We start from the raw sequence: 20,955 nt of genomic DNA on the forward strand, positions 1-20,955 counted from the left end.
AAGCACTTCTAGAGCCACACTGTCAGGGTGAAAACGCACTGCTTAAATGTGGTTTGTTATTCTATGCTGCTTATTAAGTAACCATTATTCTCTTGCCCTCATTATTATATACGATGTCTTTGGGAGACTGGCAGTCTCTTCTTGCTTCCCTCCCTCCACCCCATTTTGAAAACATTCATTGTTGCAGAGATATATCTTTCAGGGCTGTTGGCCCAACTCCACTGCTGGTGTGTAAGGCTGATTGTCTTCAGAGGAGTTACACCAAAAACGCGTTTGGCCTTTTGTGCTTGGAGTATAATTGGTGGAACTGGCTAGACGCCGGGTTTGGGAGCCTGCAATTACAGCAATGTCAACACATTTTTCAACGTGACTAGTGATTTAGGGTCCTCCACTTTAGGAGCACAACTCGAGGTTTCTTAAATTGATCTGGTCTCACAAAGTGCTGAGCACTCACACTTCAGAAATCTGTCTGGGGTCTCAAGCAGGGCCCACAGAATCACCATTAGCCGGCCTGCTCATACTGTTGTTTACCAGTAATTGGATTAGGTAACCTATATCACTAGTCACTCTGAAAAGTCTTATGCATATTTTATATGGCAGTCATATTCACTTCGCTGCTGGTCTCAGCCTGCGTTTGAAGAGGCCTTGACCTCCCTTATTACTTTTCCGTATGGTAAATCCCCATCAGGTTAGTGTGGATTATACCCGGAGCATCTGAGAGACAATATATTTGCTAAGCACGATCAGCATAATTATAATTAAGCAGTTTGGACCAGATTGGACTTATCTGGTAAGAGTCGGTATAGCTTCTCTGAAGGCAAGAACAATTATCTACCAGCAAGGGAAGTAGACCCTACTTCCTAACTGCTGTAGCCCTGCAGATGAGTTCCCAACGATTTTTTAAGCTCTCATTTTGTCTATGGCTATTAAAGATCCTCTTTGGTCAGTATTTGTACAGCTGCATCTTTAGGACTTTGTGACCTCTAGATAGTCTCACAAGGGACCTTCTTCAAGAGCAGCCATATGAAATGCTCTTAAAATGATTGAAAAATATATTAGTTAAAGCTGTGTGAATGTTTTTCCGTGTCAAAAACCTTATAAACACTCATCCGTCTGTGGTATCTATGGTGGCAGTATGCTGACATTTTCTGTTCCCTGGCTACAACCCCCTGCCAGCCCAGACCCTATACTTTCTGTTGCTGGTCTTCGGTAGCAGTTAAAGGGTAGAACCGAACGCCCACGTAAAAGACCTGGTATCTATGTTTCCACATCACGAAGCATGCCGACAGACACACCAGGGCTGCGATCAGATTGAGAACCATCTGCAGAAGTAAGTACAGGTTGAGCGTGCTGATGAGGCCGCCACAGTCAGCTGCGTCCTGGTAGATGAAGGTCCTACCCAGGGGGTCTGCAGTGTCCAGTTTGCACTGGCAGGACTCGAGGATGGTATCACAGGTAAATCTTGTCATCTGCAAATAATGATGTGCAGCAAAAGCCACGGCCAAAACACAGGCAGCCAGACCCAGGGCACTCAGGAGAAAATACATCAGCTGAGAGAAAGGAAAAAAAAAAAAAGAAAAAATCACGCTTTTTCCAGCTACACAGAGAATGAGGAACACAGAACGAATGCATGCACATGTACTTCACAGAGAATGCATGCATTCCATGTACTACCTGGATATTGTGTGCTTCAAAAATTGCAAGACAGCTGTAACTCCCTGGTGATGCAAAGTTCAGCAGGTCAGCTCAAGAACTAGTAATTCTGCCTTGCATATTTTATGTGAGTATTGCCTTGCAATTTTGAGACCTGCTGAGAATACCAAGAAATCTGTCTCTATACAGCCAGAAGCTTTATAGAGAGGGAGGAATCGTCTTCCTCTACTGTTGTACCTGCGCTGACTGGACTTATAGTCATCAGCTGAGATAAATGAGGGCAGTTGCCTCGAAGCCGAGCTGAGCAGACCAAGGCTTGGGCTGACATCTTATCCCAGGCTGTGTCAAGAAGTAGGCGTTTTTTGAAATTTTGCTCATGTGTTATTCCCAGCTCTTGGTTTGCATGCCCAAACAAATCTGATTTATACTTGCAAATCAGGCAGTGAGGTGACTGGTCTCCTGCTTGTGGTCCTGCGAATGCAGCCAGCCTACTTGCTTTCCAGGTCCCACTGTGGGGCAGGAATGCAAATCTCCACCAGAAAGTGTGTGTGTTCTGCTCAATCTCCTTCCAAAACTTGCCCCATAAACATGGAGAAGTCTCTCAAAGGCGTAAAAGAGCAGCAAGCACCTTTCGTTTCCCAGTGCTATGGCATGAGAGGACAAGGGACTGCTTGTCACCCCACTACTCCTTACACCAGTGACAGCTTTATAATAGGGTGGCTTTTATCAAGGGTAGCTATGCAGAGCCCACCCCCACAAACACATGGAAACCGGCAGCAATTCAGAGCCTTCGTCACTCCTGGTTGCACCTGAGACCTTTGGATACGAGAGCATATGGACTTCCTTTGCTTTTGATAGCTGGGACTGACAGTCGCTGTGCTGCATACAAAATATGTGTGAACGAATATTAAAATCATATTCTGTGTTTAGCCAAAATAGAGGTTTTGGTTCTGTTCAGCACTGTAAAAACATTTATTTTCTTGGCGTCTTATCTGTCAGACACATGGCATGGTTGGGAATCTGTTATTTTAAACAGCAGCTTCTCTCTCTCCCTCTCTCTCTCTTAACCTCAATACTGCAAGCAAACTATCAATATAAAAGCATTTTTTATGACCTTGAAACTCCGAGTATGTATGTCTTGATAAAATTCACGCTCCTGGTGTATTTGTCTTATACCTACAGCGTGAATCAATCTTCCTATTCAGTTGCCAGCTTGAAAAAAAATATTTGGGCTTATTGCAGATCTTAAAGGACTATATACATTTTTCCCCCAAATCACCAAATTCTTACAGCAAGATCTTCATTTCCAAGACTTGGCTACTATTAAATTTAATTACTTCTCCTGCAGCCTTAAACCAAGGGCAGCTTCAAGATGAGGGTGGCGCTCATTAAATGCCATTATTTCACCCCTGCCACTTTCAACATAAAGGTCCATGGGAAAGGTGAAGTTGGAAAATGGGGACACCTCCTTGTATAAAGCACACAGAAAGGAGCACTAGTGACTGATGGACCCCTCCAAACAAAGATGTGGCAATTCGTAGGCCTGTGGCATTGCTTTAAATGATGGTGCAAGTGTGTTCAATGGGGAAAATGGAGAAACACTGATGACCATTTCTCTTCTCTGAGGGACCAAAGTTGTTCTGCGATGCAGAAGCCCGAGCAGACTGGCTGGAAGTCCCTGGATTCAGACCAGCAGGAGACAGAATCAGGCCTCCTGAATAAATGAGGTATTAAGCCAACACTACACGGTGCGCCTGATTCTCCCTGGCAGGTATTTTATTTAGCTGCTAACTTCTGTCCAAAGTCAGTACGAAATAGCACGAAATTCACAGCCTAAACTACTACACCCTAGGTACAGTAAGCAAGAATTTGCCTGTTGTGTACCTAAAGGGAAAGAAATCTCAGAATCCCTTTGAAACGCACCAAATCCATGGGCAGCTCTTACAGCAATCCTCAGAGGCAAGCAGAGACACATGGGGACATAGGGCAATTTCCCACTAGCTTATTATTCTCACAAGATGTTTGTGGAGGAATCTCTCTGTGAGCTGCTGAAAATGAACACATTTTCAAATATCAAAGGTGAGGCAAATGCAAATACTGCTCGTGAGGGAGCACAAGACAGCGAGCACTGAGATCCCATCAGCAGATTAATCACATGCCAGACCTGGAGGCAACTTCAGCATCACAAATACAACCGCCTGGTGAGCTCTGCCCAGGAACCAGAACTTGCCACTGGAAAATTGTTTTTTAGCAGCCTCAGGGAGATAGGCATTGCGATTGCTGTTTAAATAGAAGGAGAAAAGGGAAGTGGGGAGAGACAGTGTACGATGAGGTCAGAGCATGGCAGCTCATCCTCCTTCTGGTTCCTCATATGAGGAAGAAACACTTTAGCAATATTTGCTGGCAATAGTTTTGCTCTGTGCCAAAAAGAAAATAAATAACCTAAGATGGATCGAGTTCCTGATGGATAAGGCTTCTTATAGCTATCAGAGGTGAAATCAGAAGGGTTTGCAGACATGGATCCAGGGGACTCCTTTTGAAGGTGGCGGTGGCTTAGGCATGAGCCCGTGCAGGGAACAGGAACTGCGGTGTGTGCCATGGCATGGGCTGCTGGGGCAGGGTGGGCAGGGGTAGAGGATGTCACGCCACCGCAGGAGATGCCATGATGAGGACCTCAGTGAGTGATCTGTCAAATATTAACAGATAGCCCAGGAAGTCCACAGGAGATCTCAAAATTTTCCTTTGTGGTCTGTTTTTTGGTGTTTTTTTTTTTGGTCAAGGGATAGGATTCCCCCTTCTAAACACACAAGTAACAGCTGGGCATGCTGCCTTACCATACGGAGCATGCTTCCTGCAGATGCAGAGATGGGGCAGGGGCAGAAATTCAGCCTGGGACTCACCGTGTTCCTCCTCCCAAAGTCACCCTCAGGCTATGCAAGGGATCCTGGGGTGCTCACTGCACGCTACAGAAGCTGGGCCAAGATTTTCTTGTAGGATGATGCTCGGCAGCCTCAGTGGGCACCAGCCACCAGCATGAGGGCAGGACCCGGGCTAGAGAGCAAGTCCCCGGGAGGACAGTCGGGGCAGATAGGGCTGGACTCAACCACGGCACTGGATAAAGCATCAGGCCCCCGAGGAGGAGCGAACAACTCGAGTTGCTCAGCTTTGTCTCATGATTGTAATTTTGCATCCTCAGCCTTGTTGCCAAATAGCTAATGTTCATTTCTTTGTTTGGAGACAGACTTTAGCAGACATTTGAAGATCTGAGAAGTGATACTGAGGATTTAGATGAGTCCTGTGCGATCAAACACGCGGAAAGAGACTCTTAGCTCCTACTTTGTTTAAAACAGGTACGTGCCCCACAGCCAGAAGCTGTTCCTCTGGACAGGCAGTGTGGAGGGGAGGCACTGAGGGATAACGGCTCCAGGTGGGGATGTGGGACAGGAGAGGTGAACTGCCTGGGAATGATCAAGTTTTGCAGCATGTTGCAGCTTTCCACGCCGGGAAGGTGGATTCTGGGGATGAGTACGCTTTGGGTAGGCAACAGTCCCTGGGCTACTGACCGAACCAGAAGTCTTTCAAGGAAGACTTTAGCTCTGTTTTTCCAGGTGATGAGGAATAACCCATTTTATGTCACCTGGAAAGCACTTTAAAAACCTTTATTTTCTTGCAGGAACGATGGCTCATGTTCCTCGCTGCCAGGGTGGGTGGTGTTGCTAAGGGTGGCAGAGACATCTGAGCTGCCCAGCCCGACATGCCGTTCCCACCACGAGGGATACCTCCCTTCCTGCTTGGATGCCAAGTTCAATTTAATGCTGCGGGGTAAGCAATAAAAAGCCTGCCGTGGTGGCTCCCGCCCAGCCCAGCAGCTCCCCAGGCAGCCGTAAGGCTTGCTCACGGGTGTAAAGGTGACGGGGCGGGAACGTAAAGGCAATCAAAGGGCAGAAACAATTGTTCTTCTTCTCCCTTTCTTTATGTAAGTACGGGAGAAGCTTGAGACAGGCACAAAAGGCACACTGGGGTCTAATTTCTGAGGGAGGATGAATGTCAGGTTTCGAAAAGCCACTCCTTGCGTTTGATTTCCTTCTGTCTTTCTCAGTTAATAATCACTGTTATTTTGTGTTGCTCGCATTGGCATTTTTCTTGGTTATTATGTGTCTGCAAAATATTAAGAGCCCTGAAAATTACAATAATAAGGAAAAAGAGCCCAGAAGAACGGTGCTAAAAACATCTCATCTGGAACAAGCATTCTTGGCCTTTCTTTCTAGTTGCTTACCAGGGTCAATGTAGCACAGTTTTGGGGACTAAAGGCAGGGCATGGCGCACGGCTTGTGCGCCTGTCTTGCAATGCTCGGATGGGAATTTGCTTCATGGAAGAATGCTTATCCCAATGGTTTGCTGTCACTTTCCCATGCTCGCTGATGCCCGACCCTGACACCCTCAGCACCGTGTGCTGAGACAGGGCCACCGGTGCTCAGGTACAGCCTCCTTCTCCCCGACAATGGAGATGGGCAGTGTGCCTGTGCCCACATAATTTCTTATTTCATAGTGAGGAGTGAAACTGCTGGGAAGATGCTGAGACACTTCGTAGATCACATTGAAAATTAAAACTAGATCTAAGCGGACCCATTTTATCCCACTCTGCTTCTTACTCAGCTCTCAATGAATGACGCTACTTAATCAGTAACCTCCAGTCTTTCACTGAACACTTTCCAAATTATTCCAGCTTTGTTGTTCTGAATCTCTTCGATATTTTTAAACTATGGTAAATAAAAAGATATCTTGCTCTGTTTTCAAATACTTTTTATCAGAGTTTCCCCTCTATAGGCTACAGTTTCTTCCTTAGCTGCCAGGAAAATAACAGAAAATCATTCTTGCATTTCAGGTGCATTTTCACTTCTTTTCATGTGGTCTTAAAAATATCCCCAGTATCAACTTTTCTGATTGTATTTAATGACATGAGAGGAAAAAAGAAAATTCAAAAAAGTTAAGGTACCTTTACTGTGAACTGCACACATGTCTTCTCATCAGGTTGGTACGAAATAGAAAGCATAACAAATCCCACTAAGGCCACCACACAGACCTGCAAGGGAAGAGATTTAAAATACGTCAAAGTTTAATAAAAAAAAGCCCACACAAAAATAACTTTTTTTCAGGCCAAAACACCCTTCTGTGTTAGCTTGACCATAACTCCAAGAGCAGTGTGTAAGTCAAGTCGTGTGAGTAGGGGCAACAGCCATGCGTGAAAGACTCTTACATGTGTGAATATGCTAATGAGGAGGGAAGAGCTTTAACCTTCACCCTACAGACACCAAGCCACAAAAACTTTCCCAGAGAGACTTTTGGAATCAGACCTACAAGACACAGCCTAGCAATAGCCTCCAGGACATGTTTTGAGTTTTTGTCCATGTAACTGTCCAAAAGGAGCAGAAGGCTTATGAAGTTGGGTTTACAAATCCAAAAGGCACCATCCTACGAACCACTGGATGCTGACAGAGCTTTTTATGTTATCACCAGTATAGGTTGTAAGTCAGTGGCCACAGCTGCTGCTGGATAAGAAGCAGCACGCTTTAGAGCAGAGGCTTTCAGCCTTTCCTACAGTGGACACCTTACCAAAGAAGACGTCTCCCTTGCAATCTGATACTGCATTTTAGCCCTGTGGCAGTAATTGCCAATAGTAATGGAAAGGTATTTACGCACTTTATTATTCATTTAGCTGTCTTTATTATTAATTCTAAAGACTGAGATTTATCTGCAGGAGCAGATATTCACTGGTAGGCATTTTCCAGCCACATAAGGAGGGAAGATCCTACTTTGAGAAGTTAGCCCAATAAATGTGATTTCCTTTTTTTAAGCAGTGTTCTCTAGGTCCCCCCATGGTGCTAAGCACTTCAGTCAAGTGCCTTCCTCTCCCACACTTTTGCAGGACCAGCGAGCAGACCTCAGAGGAGGAAACAGGAGCCACAGCTCTCCAACCGGACTACTGCTTTCTGGCAGCTTCCTCCAAGCTTGGGCAAGTGGAGCCGGTTCCCCAGGCACCCAGTGAGGGGTCCCTGTGCCACCGTGGGGCTGCTGGGGCCGGATCAGGGCACGCAAGGAGCCCTGACTGCACCTGCAGAGAGAGCGAGCGTTGCTGGCAGCTGGAGCTACACTTGGAGGAATCCATGTGTGTTTGGGTTGCCTTGGAAAAAAACAGGTGAGTTGATGGCGTGCACCCGTTTTTAAATGCCACTTCATATCATACCTTTAGAAAAGGCCCAGGTGTGATGAGCCTTAGCGGGGACCTTAGCTGAGATGAGCTAAGGTGCTAAGGCTTGTCTTCACACTGGGCCAGGAGCAGGCTTTGGCCTCCTTGCTAGGACTATCTTGATTATAAATGCTATCTATTAAATTCCCAGTGGCCACAGCAAGAATCTTTTTTTTTCCCCCCTTCTTTTTACTTTGGGTGTTTTGAAGACTTCTCAGTAATTTGAGGCTTTCTGCTTTCCCAGAGCAGTGGGATTTGTCTTCTTGGGCCAGATCTGAGTGCAAGTTGTCTTTGCTCCGGGGTAGGACTACACCATGAAGATGTTTGGAGGAGTGCGGGGGGCTCCTTCATTGCCCTGTCCCTGCCTGCTCACTGCATGCGACAGCAGTGCTGTCCACATCCAGATTCCCAGCTCCATAGGGGACTGCTTGACCTGCAGTCAAAAAAGCATAACTGTCCTTTCAGGCAGTAATGGTTAAACACCTTTCTTTTATGATCTGATGGATAAAATACCAATTTTTTTCTTTATATCTGCATTGTTGGTAAGGCACTAGACAGCAGCCCTTTAAAGGAAGAGTGCCTCTCAACACACGGATAGTCGTGTCCCTCAAGAACCTACGTGATTAATAACACTTTTTCCCATGAAGTTTTATTTCATGTCACTTCAGTAGGACATGAATAGGAAGTATTGCCCGAGAACATTTCTAAAGAAAGCGTCACTATTATTTACTCCTTTCCATGTCATGTGTATTTATATTCTGGTCCTATGACTTACACACGGCCTCCAATTTATTTGTTTTCTTCTTTTTATTGTTGACAGCCATAGCTGACAGGGTTGTCAGGGGAAAAAACAACCTTTCTTGTCAAAGGTCCTTCAGTGCTGTTTTTTTTTTGCCCTACAGTGCTTCTATGTGACTTGACCATGTTTTATTTCTCAGAATTAATTGCCTATGTCCTTGCTCCCTTGCACTGTATATTAATCTTTTAATTCAATTAACATGACCATAAAACTTAAATCTTAAGGAGATCATACCTCTAGTAATATCCAAATGATAAAGTCTCCCAGTGGCAATAGTGGCTGAAGGAAAGAACTTGCATCAAGAACTAAAAAAAACCCACTTAAATACATTCACTTAATGTTATGTCCCCAAATTCACAAGAAATCAAAGGTGCTGCTCGCATCAAAGCTAGACCTAAGTATTTTCAGGATCTGGTGCTGAAGGATCTCGTTATAAGCAATAAATCAAAGTTGCTTTGCTTCAGCTACACTGGCAGACATTTACACTTGCGTGAACCGAGGGCCAGATTTGCCTCCAGGTTACTCCCGTGAGACATCATGGGACTATGCCCACTCTCCCATTCCCGTTCCCACAGAAAAGCCGACAGAATTGCATTCATTTCCAAGGGCAGAGTGGGATACCAATGGTGTAATTTTCTCTCTACCATCAAAGTGCCTCGTACAACTCCTGCAAAAACCCTGCCGGCTTTCAAGGTGGTAGGATCAGACCTCCCTCTTCAGAAAGCTTCCCATACAAAAGGCTATCATTTAAAAGGATTTCCATTCCTGCACGCATTTTCTAAAGTTCCTCTGGGATTTAAATAACATACTCAGGGATACTTGAAGAGGCACATTTGTAGAGAGGTATTTATAAAAGATTACACTGGGTTGAGATTCCAGCAAGTCTCGGCCAGGACACTTTAGAAGGCTTAAGTATTTATTTTATAATAAATATATCAACTTTTTTTTTTTTAACCAAAGATATGTATTTTTGTAAGTGATGGCAAAAAATAATGTTGCTGAGAATTATGACCCACATATGTCTTGTATTTTGGTTCTTTACAGGTAAATTCACTCACTGGAGCAAACTGAAGTGTGGAACATTTACACAGAAAACAGCTTATGCTTCTATTTTATACATTATTAATAGATCATTTTTGAATGATACCTGTGAAGTGTAATAGAATAACTATAAAAATCCTCTGGTAAATATTTGTTAGGATCTGCTAAGTGACTAAGACAGCTGCATTACAGCAGGCATGTTACGGATGCTGTTGCTGCTGATTGCTAAGTAGCATTAGGTAATCCTGCATCCCAGGGCTTCGATAGCCATTGCAAGATCCCAGCGCGAAGCATACATTTCCTGGGCCTTATTGACTAAGCACACAACATAAAATGCAATTCAACTTGCTTTAGCACTTGCTTGCCACCAATCGATATGTCTTTGTTATACAAATAAAATAGATTCTGTAAGAGGCGCAGAACAGCAGTTAATTAGATCAGCTCTTGTAACCGTTATCTGGAAATCTAGAAATACGCATCTCTATGCCGAGTAAATTTCGACGCAAGTTTATTTCAAGATCTTATATTTCAAAATTTTCCAGACGGACTAACACACCCTGTGCTGAATAGGTAGTGACGTGAAAGGATATCCAAGGAACGAATTTAAATTTAGAAAAGTGCTGTCTGGAAAAAGACCTGAATGTGATACAGACGTATTTGGGAAGGGTACAGATTTGATTTTGGTTAAAGCATACCTGTGAAATCCTCCAGCTTGCAATCCAGGGAAAACAGCTGTTTACTAGAGCTGGCTGAAAAACTTAACAGTTTATGCTTTAGAAAAGTTTCAGTACTATTTCTTTTTAGCAGGAATTGTTCCTGCCCAATTCCTTCTATTGGGCAGGAACATCTCAGGGCTGGAAAATGACTTAAGAATTCATTTCTTTTAAACCACAATCAAAATAGGAGCAGACATTTTCCGGGTTGCCCCTACCCCAAAGAGGGCTAGAGCCTGTTGTCTTGAAAACTGAAATAAGATCCTATAGATTTCAGCAGGAACGGGACCTGATCCCAACCGTGTTGAGGAGTGGGTCCCAGTTAATTTGCCTGGGAGGATCTAGAGTTCAGTCCTTGGCTTCAGGACTTTGGCAAACCAACACTCGCTCCCCATGTGCACACAGCCCAGCACAACGGGGTGTTTCTCACAGCTTGGAGCCTCACACGCTGCTGCGAAATAGACAGTTCAACACTCAGGCTGCAACCGCACCGCAACGCACAGTCGGAACTTGCAAGGAGCACGCCTTTACGTATCTTGATCATCTTAAAACCAGAACCCAAGCAGTAAAGAAGACGGATCTCAACCTTTGTGTACCCAGAATCCCTCACCACCAGCTTTTCTTTAGCTGATCTTGCCATGCCAAAGAGCTCCAGCTGCCACCAAAGCACAGCAGGCAGACACCCTGCCCAGCATGGTGCCAGCATCCTCCTGCACCAGCCAACCCTTTCCCTCCCACTAAACTTATCACAATTCTGAAAAGTGTCACAGGTGAGAAAAACAGGCTTATCATCTCCCACAGGAACAAACACGGGCGGCAATGCAGAAGGGTGTTTGGACAAAGCCCACAGACATTGCTGCCCAGTGAAGACCACGAAGCTCAGGGTAAGGGAGCCGCTCTGCTCGTCCTCACCTCTCTGCAGCTCACTCGTGTCTGGTCCTGCAAGGACTAAGCACAAGGTGTACGAGCAGCACAAGGACACTCCGGGGTAGTGGTGAAGATGGTTGTGTAATGCACAGAACTGGGGGAAATACAAACACGTGGGGCATAAATTTCCTCTGTGGTTTGCATTCTTTATCTTTGCACACTGACATGTTAATGTGGTTTGCTTTATTCCAATAGATTTCAAAACCACAGATTGCTCTAATCTGTCTGCATCTCTCCCTTATATATTTGTGAAACTGTTTTTTCTTTTGTTATTGCTACAATTTTAGCCCCAGTGTTGCTATAGAATAGGTGGTTTTCTCCAGCAAAGTGCTTCCTACCCAGAGCATCTTAGAAACCTGGCACATGAGGCTGGTAAAGTGAGAGAGCTGGAAACATCCACCAAGATACAAAGGAAGGAGGCAAAAACCTGGTTCAAAGGAGCATCTTTGGTCTATGTCACACCACAAGACAAACGCTGCAAACACAAAGACATAGTACAGCTCATTCTGCTCTTTATGTGGGGGCTTGTTGGCAAGAACCTCCTGCAACAACTTTTAGTGGCAGAAAGCAAACGCATCGGAGCTCAATACCTCTCAGATATAGGCAGTGCAATGCCACACGGCATTGCTGAGACCCACAGGTGGACTCTTCCTCTTTAAAAAGAACATAAACTCTCAAACTTCAGGGGAAAAACTGCTATTAACAGAATTAGGAAGACATTTTCATTATGGACAAGTTATTTCATAGTTGCTTACTTCAAGACACTATGGATCTTTCTGTTTGTAAGGACAAGGGTAAAGGAATCATCTCTTGTGGCTATCTCTGAAGTCTCTGGCTTACCCTCAGAGGCGATACTTGGCTTGATGGCTCACCCACCTTATCAGATATGGCAAGGCTTAACTCCCCTCCACACATTCAGAGAAGCCATATTATCCACAATTAACAATGCCACTGGACACAGACTTTAACTCAAGACAAAAAATGTTCCCGTTGACTTTGCCATTATGAACCAGGATCATCTCTGATGCCAGACATCTGTACAGGCTGTTGCAGACAACGGCACTGACGTTCATTTGCTTTATGAGGTTTGAGGAAATGGCAACGAAAACGGGTGCTACAGGCAGCTTTCACTGCTAGCTTTCACCAGCCTCGGGTCAGCCTAGGTCTCACTACCACGTGTAAAAGAAGCCAGTCTGCCACACAGAGGTATTGCACCTTAATGGTTTTTCCTCTTACAGATTTCTCATTAGATTTAAGGACAGCCTAGTTGCATATAAATTACTCCCGGAAATAATAGCTGTAATAATAATGATAAATTTGTATATTGTGGTTGCAGGCAAAGGCCAACATAATCTAGGAAATCATTCTCTTAACAGTCATTGAACCCCATGATAACTGACCATCCCTGCCCCACCTAAGGAATAAAACAATGATATCTTTACTACAAGTTCCTTCAAACCATGTAATAACGCACCGTGACAGATACACAACTTTCTTTTAAACTCTGTAAAGTAATCAAAACCTTGCAAGAACATTCATTATCAAATGAAACCATATTTTTCTGTAACGATCTTTGCTGTTTGGGTCGGTTGCTCAGCAATGATAATGGTCACTTGTGCTACGGCGACATTTAATTCCCTCAGGAAAGCACTGCCAAGGCTACCATCACTTACAAAACCAGGAGCTGCAGCAGCAGTCCGTTACTGCTGTTAAGTCAGAAACATGGTGCTGGGTGATCAAACACCTGAGGGGAAAATAAAAACCCAACCTGAAAAGGTCCCAGTGCCAGCAGTGATTTGCAAGCAGAGAAGTGTAGCCTGGCTAAGAGTGCTATGTAAAAATGACTCGTGGTTTGAGATATGTCCATGACTATGAAGCAATGGAAAGCCAGCATCTCCATAGATGTAAGGTTACCTAGGCTGAGGAAATCTGTTTGAATGATCGCCGTCTCCAAATTTTACCTAGGCTTTCTGCACAAATGTAATTCAGCCAGGAATTCTAATTCCCTCCCTCCTTCCCCTTGGGGCTGCAGTTAGACCAGGGGGCTAAACCACACAGGTGTCCAGGATTAGATCAGCGCTTGACCAGGTATCACTCAGACCTCTGGTGTGCAGCTACCTTCTCAAACCATTCTTTCAGAACATTTCAACATTTATTCCCCATCAAGGTTTTCCTTTCTATACCTGATCAAAATATAAGTACAGATTTCAGTTAATCGGGTATCAATGCATAGTTACTCTTACAAAACGATGAGATTTAAAGACAGAAGGCTCTGAAGAATACAGCTGTGGTGCTACATACATATATGGCTACAAACACGCACTGGAAACCTCACCATAGTGTATTTCATGCAGCGCACCTCGTTGCATACCATCCAGAGTTTCACTTACTTCGGAGAAGGTTCAATTAAATACCTAAACTTGGAGGGTCTTCTTGAAGGCAGTCCTCCCTCAAACCTTTTGATGTTTGCCCATGGCTAATTGAAACTAGCTTGTATAAAAAATGGATGCCTGCATGACTATAATTTCCATTAGCTGCTTTGATGGTACCAGTTTTTAAGTGTCACCTTTTATTAAAAATTGAAATCGGTTTCCCTAATAACAAGTAAAAGCTGAAAACCCAGCAAGGCTGTATAGGAGGTAAAGCCTGACTGAAAGCCACCTCCACAATTGCTGCAGGAAAAGGTGTCAAAAGCAACAACAAAAAAAACCAGCAAGGGGCCAGGGCTAACAAGAAAGCGTCTCTCTCCTTTCAGGCTTTAAAAGTGAACACATTTCAGGGTTTTTTAAATAGTCAGTCATCCCTCATATCAACATGGAAGGGGATCAGTTGCCTCTCACTCTAACTGGGGATGCTTCCCAATTATTGACTCTCTCTAGGAAGATAAAAAGGTTGCCTCAAGCATAAAGTGGTTGTCTGATGTTTGGCAGGGCCACCAACGTGCTGCTGGAGCATCCGGCCTCGTGGAAAAATTTACAACCAGGAGGTGGGAGGAACGGGAAAGAGAAAGGCGAGGAGGCTGGCAGGGGTTTACCCATACAGGTTTGCCTCATTTTATCACGTGAGAGACCATCTGCAGAAAGGCTCTTAGGTGGAAACATCACCTAAGAGCCTCACCTGTGGAGACATTGTCAGAGACAATGCGGCCCTTGAATTGCTTTGTTACACTGAGCCAGGGAAACCATCTACGTTCTAGCAACGGCGACAGGTACGGCAAATCCTTTCTGGTCCAGAGGAGTATGGGTCTAGTTAACCAACCCTAGTTAATCATCAGGACACATTTAACCCCATTTTCTAATTTATATCACTTTATAGTACAGTACCATCCTTTTTTCCCCAGATGCCTGTATACAATGCTTCACCCTTTCAGCATCCATCTCACAACAACGTCTTCAAAGCTTCTCCTTAACAGCTATACACATCGCCACCCTTGTACCCATTTTCAGGATGAAAATCCCAGTCTCTGGCCTTTCCTTGTTGCCATCTGCTACCATTTCAAAAGTTCAGCTTAATTTTAGGGGCCTTGCAGCTTGGGAACTGGAGATGCCGGAGCAACTTTGCTAAGAGCTGCACAAGCCAAAGAGGGTGCTGGGTGCAGGGAGCTTGTCACACCACCTTCCTGCCCTTCCAGCCCCAAAAACGACACAAACTCTGGCAACATAAAGAGGCAGAGGCTGGGTCAGCACTGCCTGTTACAGGCAGCGCTATTGATTTTGGCACTCAGGTTCACCAGCCCACGAGCACGTGCTGAGTCAGTGGCAGGACTCACCGTCTGAGTCAGACTCTCATGCAGAAGTACATCAGTTAAACAAACATCTCATTTCTCAGCATCTGATAGGGACACGCAGCGTCAGGAGATAGTCCTGGCTGTTTGCTACCCGTGTTGTCCTAAGTGTCAAAAGGTCTTCGAAGCACGAAAACCAGCCAAACTGCCCTGCCAGCCCAGCTTGCCTTGCACCATCCCCTGATGCAGCCACACAATCCACTCTCTCTCGCCCCTGTCTCCTGCAAACTGTCCCTCCCTGCTGGGTTTTCCAGCCATCATGAGATCTTCATCTGTCTCACCTATCCTTGTCTGTGAGACACTCAAAGCAAAGGATTTGTCTCCTTTGTTGAAGGTTTTGGCTTTAATTTTTTTCTTTTAAAAAAGTAAAAAGCCTTAAAGAGACACAAATGTTTCTGACTCCAGATAAACGAAGGATAATTAAATTGTTTTTTCAGTTAAAATCATGCCTGCCTTTTGCACCACAAAGCCCCTCATCAGCCTCGCTCTACCAGGGCAGAGAAGGCAATGCTTGAAGGCTGATGCCAAAAAGCAGTGAGCCATGGCTACTCCTTGGGTGAAGCTCAGGGACCCTCTGGTCTGGGCAAACACCTGGAGAGATGTGGCCCTGGAGGGCCTGAGCAGGGAGAAACGTCCGAGCTCCTGGGCTGGGGGCTCAGCCCATGGCAGATCATTTGAGACACTTTTTGCAAGAAAATAAATGACAGCTGGAGCCACGGTTGCTGCCTTGATCTGCTTGAGAAATAGATGTTTTTTTAAAGCATTTTTTAAAACCCGCGTTTTCTGTACATCCATACATATATATGGATTTAAAATAACTTTCTGGCAGAAATAATAAACACCCTGGATAACCATTTCTGATGAGCATTTCTGTAACCTTCTTAACTGCCTGAGTCTGCAAAACAGGGCTGAAAGGCAGCTTGCCTGTGAAAACTCTGATACTCTCTACTTTTGATCACAGTGGAAATAATCCAAGAGCAGATATTTCAAGGAGAAATACATCGTTTCTTCTTCTGGGTGTCAAAAGGCCACAAGCTAATGAAAAAGAATGAAAAGGATACCATTAATATCTACTGCTTCTGCAACACTTTTCATCCAAGGATCTCAAAGCAAGGGGTGACAGATAGCCATTATTAACCCCACTTTACAGGGGAAATAACAAAGTCTTAGCAAGGTTAAGTAACTTGCCCAAAGCTATGCAGCAAGTCAGTGGCAAGACACAGGAAAAAAAAAAAGAATCAAACTCTCCGCTTCTGGGTGGATTTGTGAAGACTTTCTCCAAGCTCCTTCAGAACAGCAAGAAGGAAGAGGCTGCCATGGTGGTCCAGCCTGCAGTTACAGATGCTCAGAACAGGTCTCACAGAGGAGCTGGGCAGCTGCTTCAGATCTGGAGACCTTCACTCTAAATGGCTATAGGTGGGCGAAACAACTACCACCCTCCCTGGTTTTAATTGCATTTATTTGCCTGTCCCTAGCAATGCAGCAAAGGCATTTTGCAGGGAACAGGCTGTTGAAGCAGAAGCAGAAGCGGTAAATTACTTAGGCTCCTTGGTTTCTGTCCATAAACCTTTCCTTTGGTTTCTGACTAATGTCCCACGGATTTCGGATGAAATGCATTTCAAACTAGTAGGTTTTAACCAGGTTTCATGGTGAAATGCTTCTGATGCAACGTGAGCTGGAACATTTCCTTTTGCAGGAGCCACAGGAGGGAAGGGCCAGTGCTAGGCACCCCTCCAGGGTGGGAACCCCTTTGGCATCAGAGACCTCCTCTGCTCCCCATCAGTGGGTCACTGGCCACATTTATTCCACAAGATGGTGAACCCAGTCCCTGGCTGTGCTATCCTCACAGACCTGGGCAGGTCAGGTTTTGAACCGGTTTAATTTGGGCTGCCTTGCATGGTTTTCCCCGGTAGCGTTTCACTCTGGCTGCTTCTCTAAATAAGTTCCTTTCCATTCATGGTAACGCTCTACAGCATTTGATTTTCAGCAAGGAACAGTGTCACCATTTTGCCACTAATAAAGAAGAAAAAAAAAATCTTTCAATCAATCAAGGTCTATTTAACACATTAGCAATTTTCCTTCATTTTTCTGTCATCCTGCATTAACAGCCGTGGGGTCAAATCCAGCCCTGGTGTAATTCCAAAGGAGTAACACTAGGAATGAGCTTCGCCCATTATCTCTAATGTTGCTAAAAAGGTCTCGATAATAGATTTTTTAAGTTCTTGATTCTGAATACTAATCAAGTCCTTTAAAAAGAGCACTTGAGTGGGATGCTACTAAAACAAATATGCTCTGGTATTTTACACATCTTTGTGTTCTGTTGCTCATTTCTGCGCGAATAAATGAGTTTCGGGAAGTCACTTTCTGCCATGAGGTTTGTTCTCGAGCAACATGTGGGTCATCCGTCCCCTACCTATACACCCTCCATGCAGCCTTCCACAACAGCCCAAGGGCCAGCCTGTAGGATGTCCAGCTACACATAGGATGTCCTAGCCAAAGGTCCACCTTCAAGGACCACCTTCCCTCCAGCTCTCGGGAGGCTGGTCCTCAGCACGCTCTCTGCCACAGCTCACCAGCAGCACCCTGTGACCCACACCTCCAGAAACTCCAGCTCAGCAGCTCCTGGCCATCTCTTTCTGTTGTCCCAGTGGGCACCAAGTACCTCCATGGAGACATCAAAGCACAGGAACAAAGTAAATGCAGCATCATGTCGTACCTCCTGCATTTAGCCTCTCAGATATATGCTTGTTGGTACTCCCATGGTGCATTGGCCACAGCAAGTGCTCCCTCCACACACACTCTCTTGCTGGGAGGCTCTGGGGTTGCACCACCACCAACTCAACCTCTCCTTTTCTAGCACCAGTTTCGCTTTTACCACCCTCTCTGTGTGCGTCAGACCCCTCTTTCCCTTCTGGTTTGGGCTGAGGGTGCAGGAGAGCAGTGTGGCTCCCCAGGAGCCTGCCTGGCCACATGCCCCCAGCACACAGTCCCTGCCATCACTCTGAGGACAAGCAGCGGGGCAGCAAAAGCCGTTTTAAGCCAAGGAGGAATCAAACCACACTTGAATGTGCCGGTGGCACAACGTCGCACCAGAGTCCCCAAGGCGAGAGCCACCATTTGACTCAAACCATGGATGCAGTGACCCCTCCCCACGGGTCCCGACCTGCATCCCACAGGGTGCACTGGTCTTCCCAATAGCCGGAGCACCCTGTAACACGAATCAAAACGAAGCCCTGACCCCCAGAGCCAGCAGAGTCCCGGGAGACGTGTTCCCTCAGTGGTTATCCTGGCTGGCTGGTGAGTGCAAACCACCACTGCCACGGCTGAGACTTGAGTTTTGCTTTGAGCTGGGGTTAGCTCAGGGATGCACATGGTGAGCTTAGCCTGTTTTTCAGGGGGGAACTCTGAAAGCGACCGATCTTTGACTCGCGTGGCCATCCAAATGTCACTACTGCCAGCGGCTGCTCCTAAAAACAAGAGGGGTTGTAGCTCCATCTCCAGAAAGTAGTGACTTTGGCGGGGTTTCAGACCTCCTCAAGGGACATCAGGCCTATGTGGATGTCTCAGACGAATGCTGTTTGGACACTGATGACATTCACATGGGCCAGGGGCTGCTTCCATGGCTTTTCTCGTATCTCTGGCCGTACGCTAGTTCAATCCCGCCACTCTTTCCCCAGCTTTTCCTAGCGAAAAAGTGCTTTCAAACCTGGGATACTACTCGTGCTGTCTGGAAAAGACATCATCTGACCTCCAGAATCCTCAAAATAAACAAGAGGAGTGAAAATGTCACACACTGCTATTTTATCATTCACACTCTTCCCTGGCTTGTAACAGCAAAAACTCCACGAGAACGTTCACCTCCTGAGCAAGGGCAGGCTCTCGCCCCGTGAAACATCACTAAACTCTCAGATACCACTTCAGTCAGAAGAGAAACAAAAAGGGTGAGATGAGTAAGAGGAGGTCTTCCTTTGGGAGCTCAGGCCCTGTTCCTTCCACTCTTTGGAGGGTCACGCAGCAGGATTAGTACAACAAACCCCAAACAGTTCAGGTGTTCAGATAATCCTCTGACTGGCAAGGAATTACATTCATGGAAGATGCTCCCACAGCTGTTTTATTTATTTGCTGGGAATTCTTACCGTCTAACAACACCCAAACCAGTGCTAATGCATCCATATGTATTTTCCTGAAGCCTGCTGCATACTAAATTGCATCCGCGGCACATCTCAGGCTCATAATCACCCACCCAGTCTCTCCACAGGCAAACTGAGCACATGGCCAAGCAGGGCCACACCGTGCACAACACCGAGATCCCCGCGCCGCCTCCCCATGTCCCTGCAGGGGCAGCCAGTGCTGGGGACCAGCCGGGGCTTCCCCGCCGGTCTCCTCTTTACGCCCAGCAGGACCCTGCCCTTTACCCCATCGCCACCAGCCCACACGGCGAGGCTGGCGTGCCACTCGAAAATGCGCGTGACTCGGCGGGAGCCGCTGGCAGTGGGCCCTGGGACGGGCTCCCTTTCCCTGCCATGTTACCCATCCGCCGGCACTGTCTCCCTCCCCACGGCCACGTGCGGTCTCTCTCTCCAGTGGGGGAGTGTTGGGCAGGAAAGGGGTTAAATCACAGCCGTTCTTCAACACGACACAGAGAGGAAGCTCAAAAGACAGCCATTTCTCTCCTCTCGCTATTACCAACGCGCCCGGCTAAAAGTTGAGAGTTACGGAGTTAACGCTCTCGCTTTTAAAACGTGATCGTTATGGTTTGGTGGGGAAAGAGGGAAGGCAGAGTAAGTAATCGACATTTTTTTTTCAGCATCACCAGGCAGGCGTTCACTGCAAAGCACAAGCTAATACATACATCTAGTGAACAGCAACGCTGTATTTTATTTAAAGTCTGTTGGGTATTTCAGGGAAGAAGATGAAAGATCCTGTTATTCTGCAGGAGCAGTTTCCTTGGGAAAGTATACCCAGACATTTAATCCCAGGAATATTTATAGTTAGCATAACTTAAATGGTGTTGTGCATGCAGTTGGTTAGTCTAAAGTGGAGCGTCATGCAGCTTGCATTAATGTTGGCAAAGGCACTTTATGGAGAAACAGACTTTATGCTTACAATTATCCCAGCCCAATATGGAGTGTCTCTGACTAGCAGAGAAGAACTGATGCCTGCCATAAGGAAGCCCAGCACTGTTACAGAGATGCCTAATGCCAGCTGCAACAAAGCAAACAGCAGCGGGAAACGGCAGCCACAACAAGTGTGGGATTCCTCCTCCTGGCCAGTTTTGGGATCCCCCTTGGTTTTCTTCTGCTTTCGCTTCTTCTCCTTCTTCATCGCGGACTCCGGCGTCTTGCTCGAGTTGGTGCTTTTCTCCCCTTCGGGTGCCTTCCCTGTCTGGCTCTGGTTATTCGGGGACGTGCTGCGCTGAGGTTTCTTCTCCTCCTCCTTTCCCATGCCGATGAACTTTAGGTTTTCACGTGCGTGTGTGTGTGTGCACGCTGATGGGGGTGTGAGTTTTTCTGCCCCCCGAAGCTTCGCTTTGTGCTGGCTGAGTTGTTCCTGGTATTTGAATCAAGGAGGCTGAACAAATATGGAAAACATTTGGAGCAGATTGTCAGAGCTTCGAAATGCCACATATAGCCCAGAGAAGAGGGGGATTCAAGGGGGGTAGTGCACTGCCAACGTGCAGGCACCGGCTCCGCACGGGGGCCGGCTGCGCACCGGTGGCGGAGCATGCGTGCTGCCGCGGCGACAGAGGTGCGAGCGCACACGTGCGTGCGTGTTTGTGGAGGAGCTGGAC

At 46.1% G+C, this 20,955-nt stretch overlaps 1 protein-coding gene across 1 annotated transcript; it reads right to left on the minus strand.

The window, feature by feature from the left end:
- Positions 1-1,184: 1,184 nt before the first annotated feature.
- Positions 1,185-20,609, minus strand: SSPN (sarcospan). The gene is made up of 3 exons (XM_009978915.2): positions 20,271-20,609; positions 6,650-6,736; positions 1,185-1,550 (listed from the first exon to the last, which is right to left on the minus strand). The coding sequence occupies exons 1-3, from the start codon at positions 20,607-20,609 to the stop codon at positions 1,185-1,187; spliced, it is 792 nt and encodes a 263-aa protein (XP_009977217.2).
- Between the last annotated feature and the right edge of the window lie 346 nt (positions 20,610-20,955).

This window comes from Tauraco erythrolophus, chromosome 4, assembly GCF_009769465.1.
Source record: "Tauraco erythrolophus isolate bTauEry1 chromosome 4, bTauEry1.pri, whole genome shotgun sequence".
NCBI lineage: Eukaryota > Metazoa > Chordata > Aves > Musophagiformes > Musophagidae > Tauraco > Tauraco erythrolophus.

What these genes read in the sequence shown, in the direction of transcription:
- SSPN (XM_009978915.2), bottom strand. Translation starts at nt 20,609, where the DNA reads ATGGGAAAGGAGGAGGAGAAGAAACCTCAGCGCAGCACGTCCCCGAAT. An exon ending in CATATTGGGCTGGGATAATT is followed by an intron (nt 6,737 to 20,270) that starts GTAAGCATAAAG and finishes CTTCCCTTGCAG; the next exon opens with GTCTGTGTGGTGGCCTTAGT. An exon ending in GTGTGCAGTTCACAGTAAAG is followed by an intron (nt 1,551 to 6,649) that starts GTACCTTAACTT and finishes CCTTTCTCTCAG; the next exon opens with CTGATGTATTTTCTCCTGAG.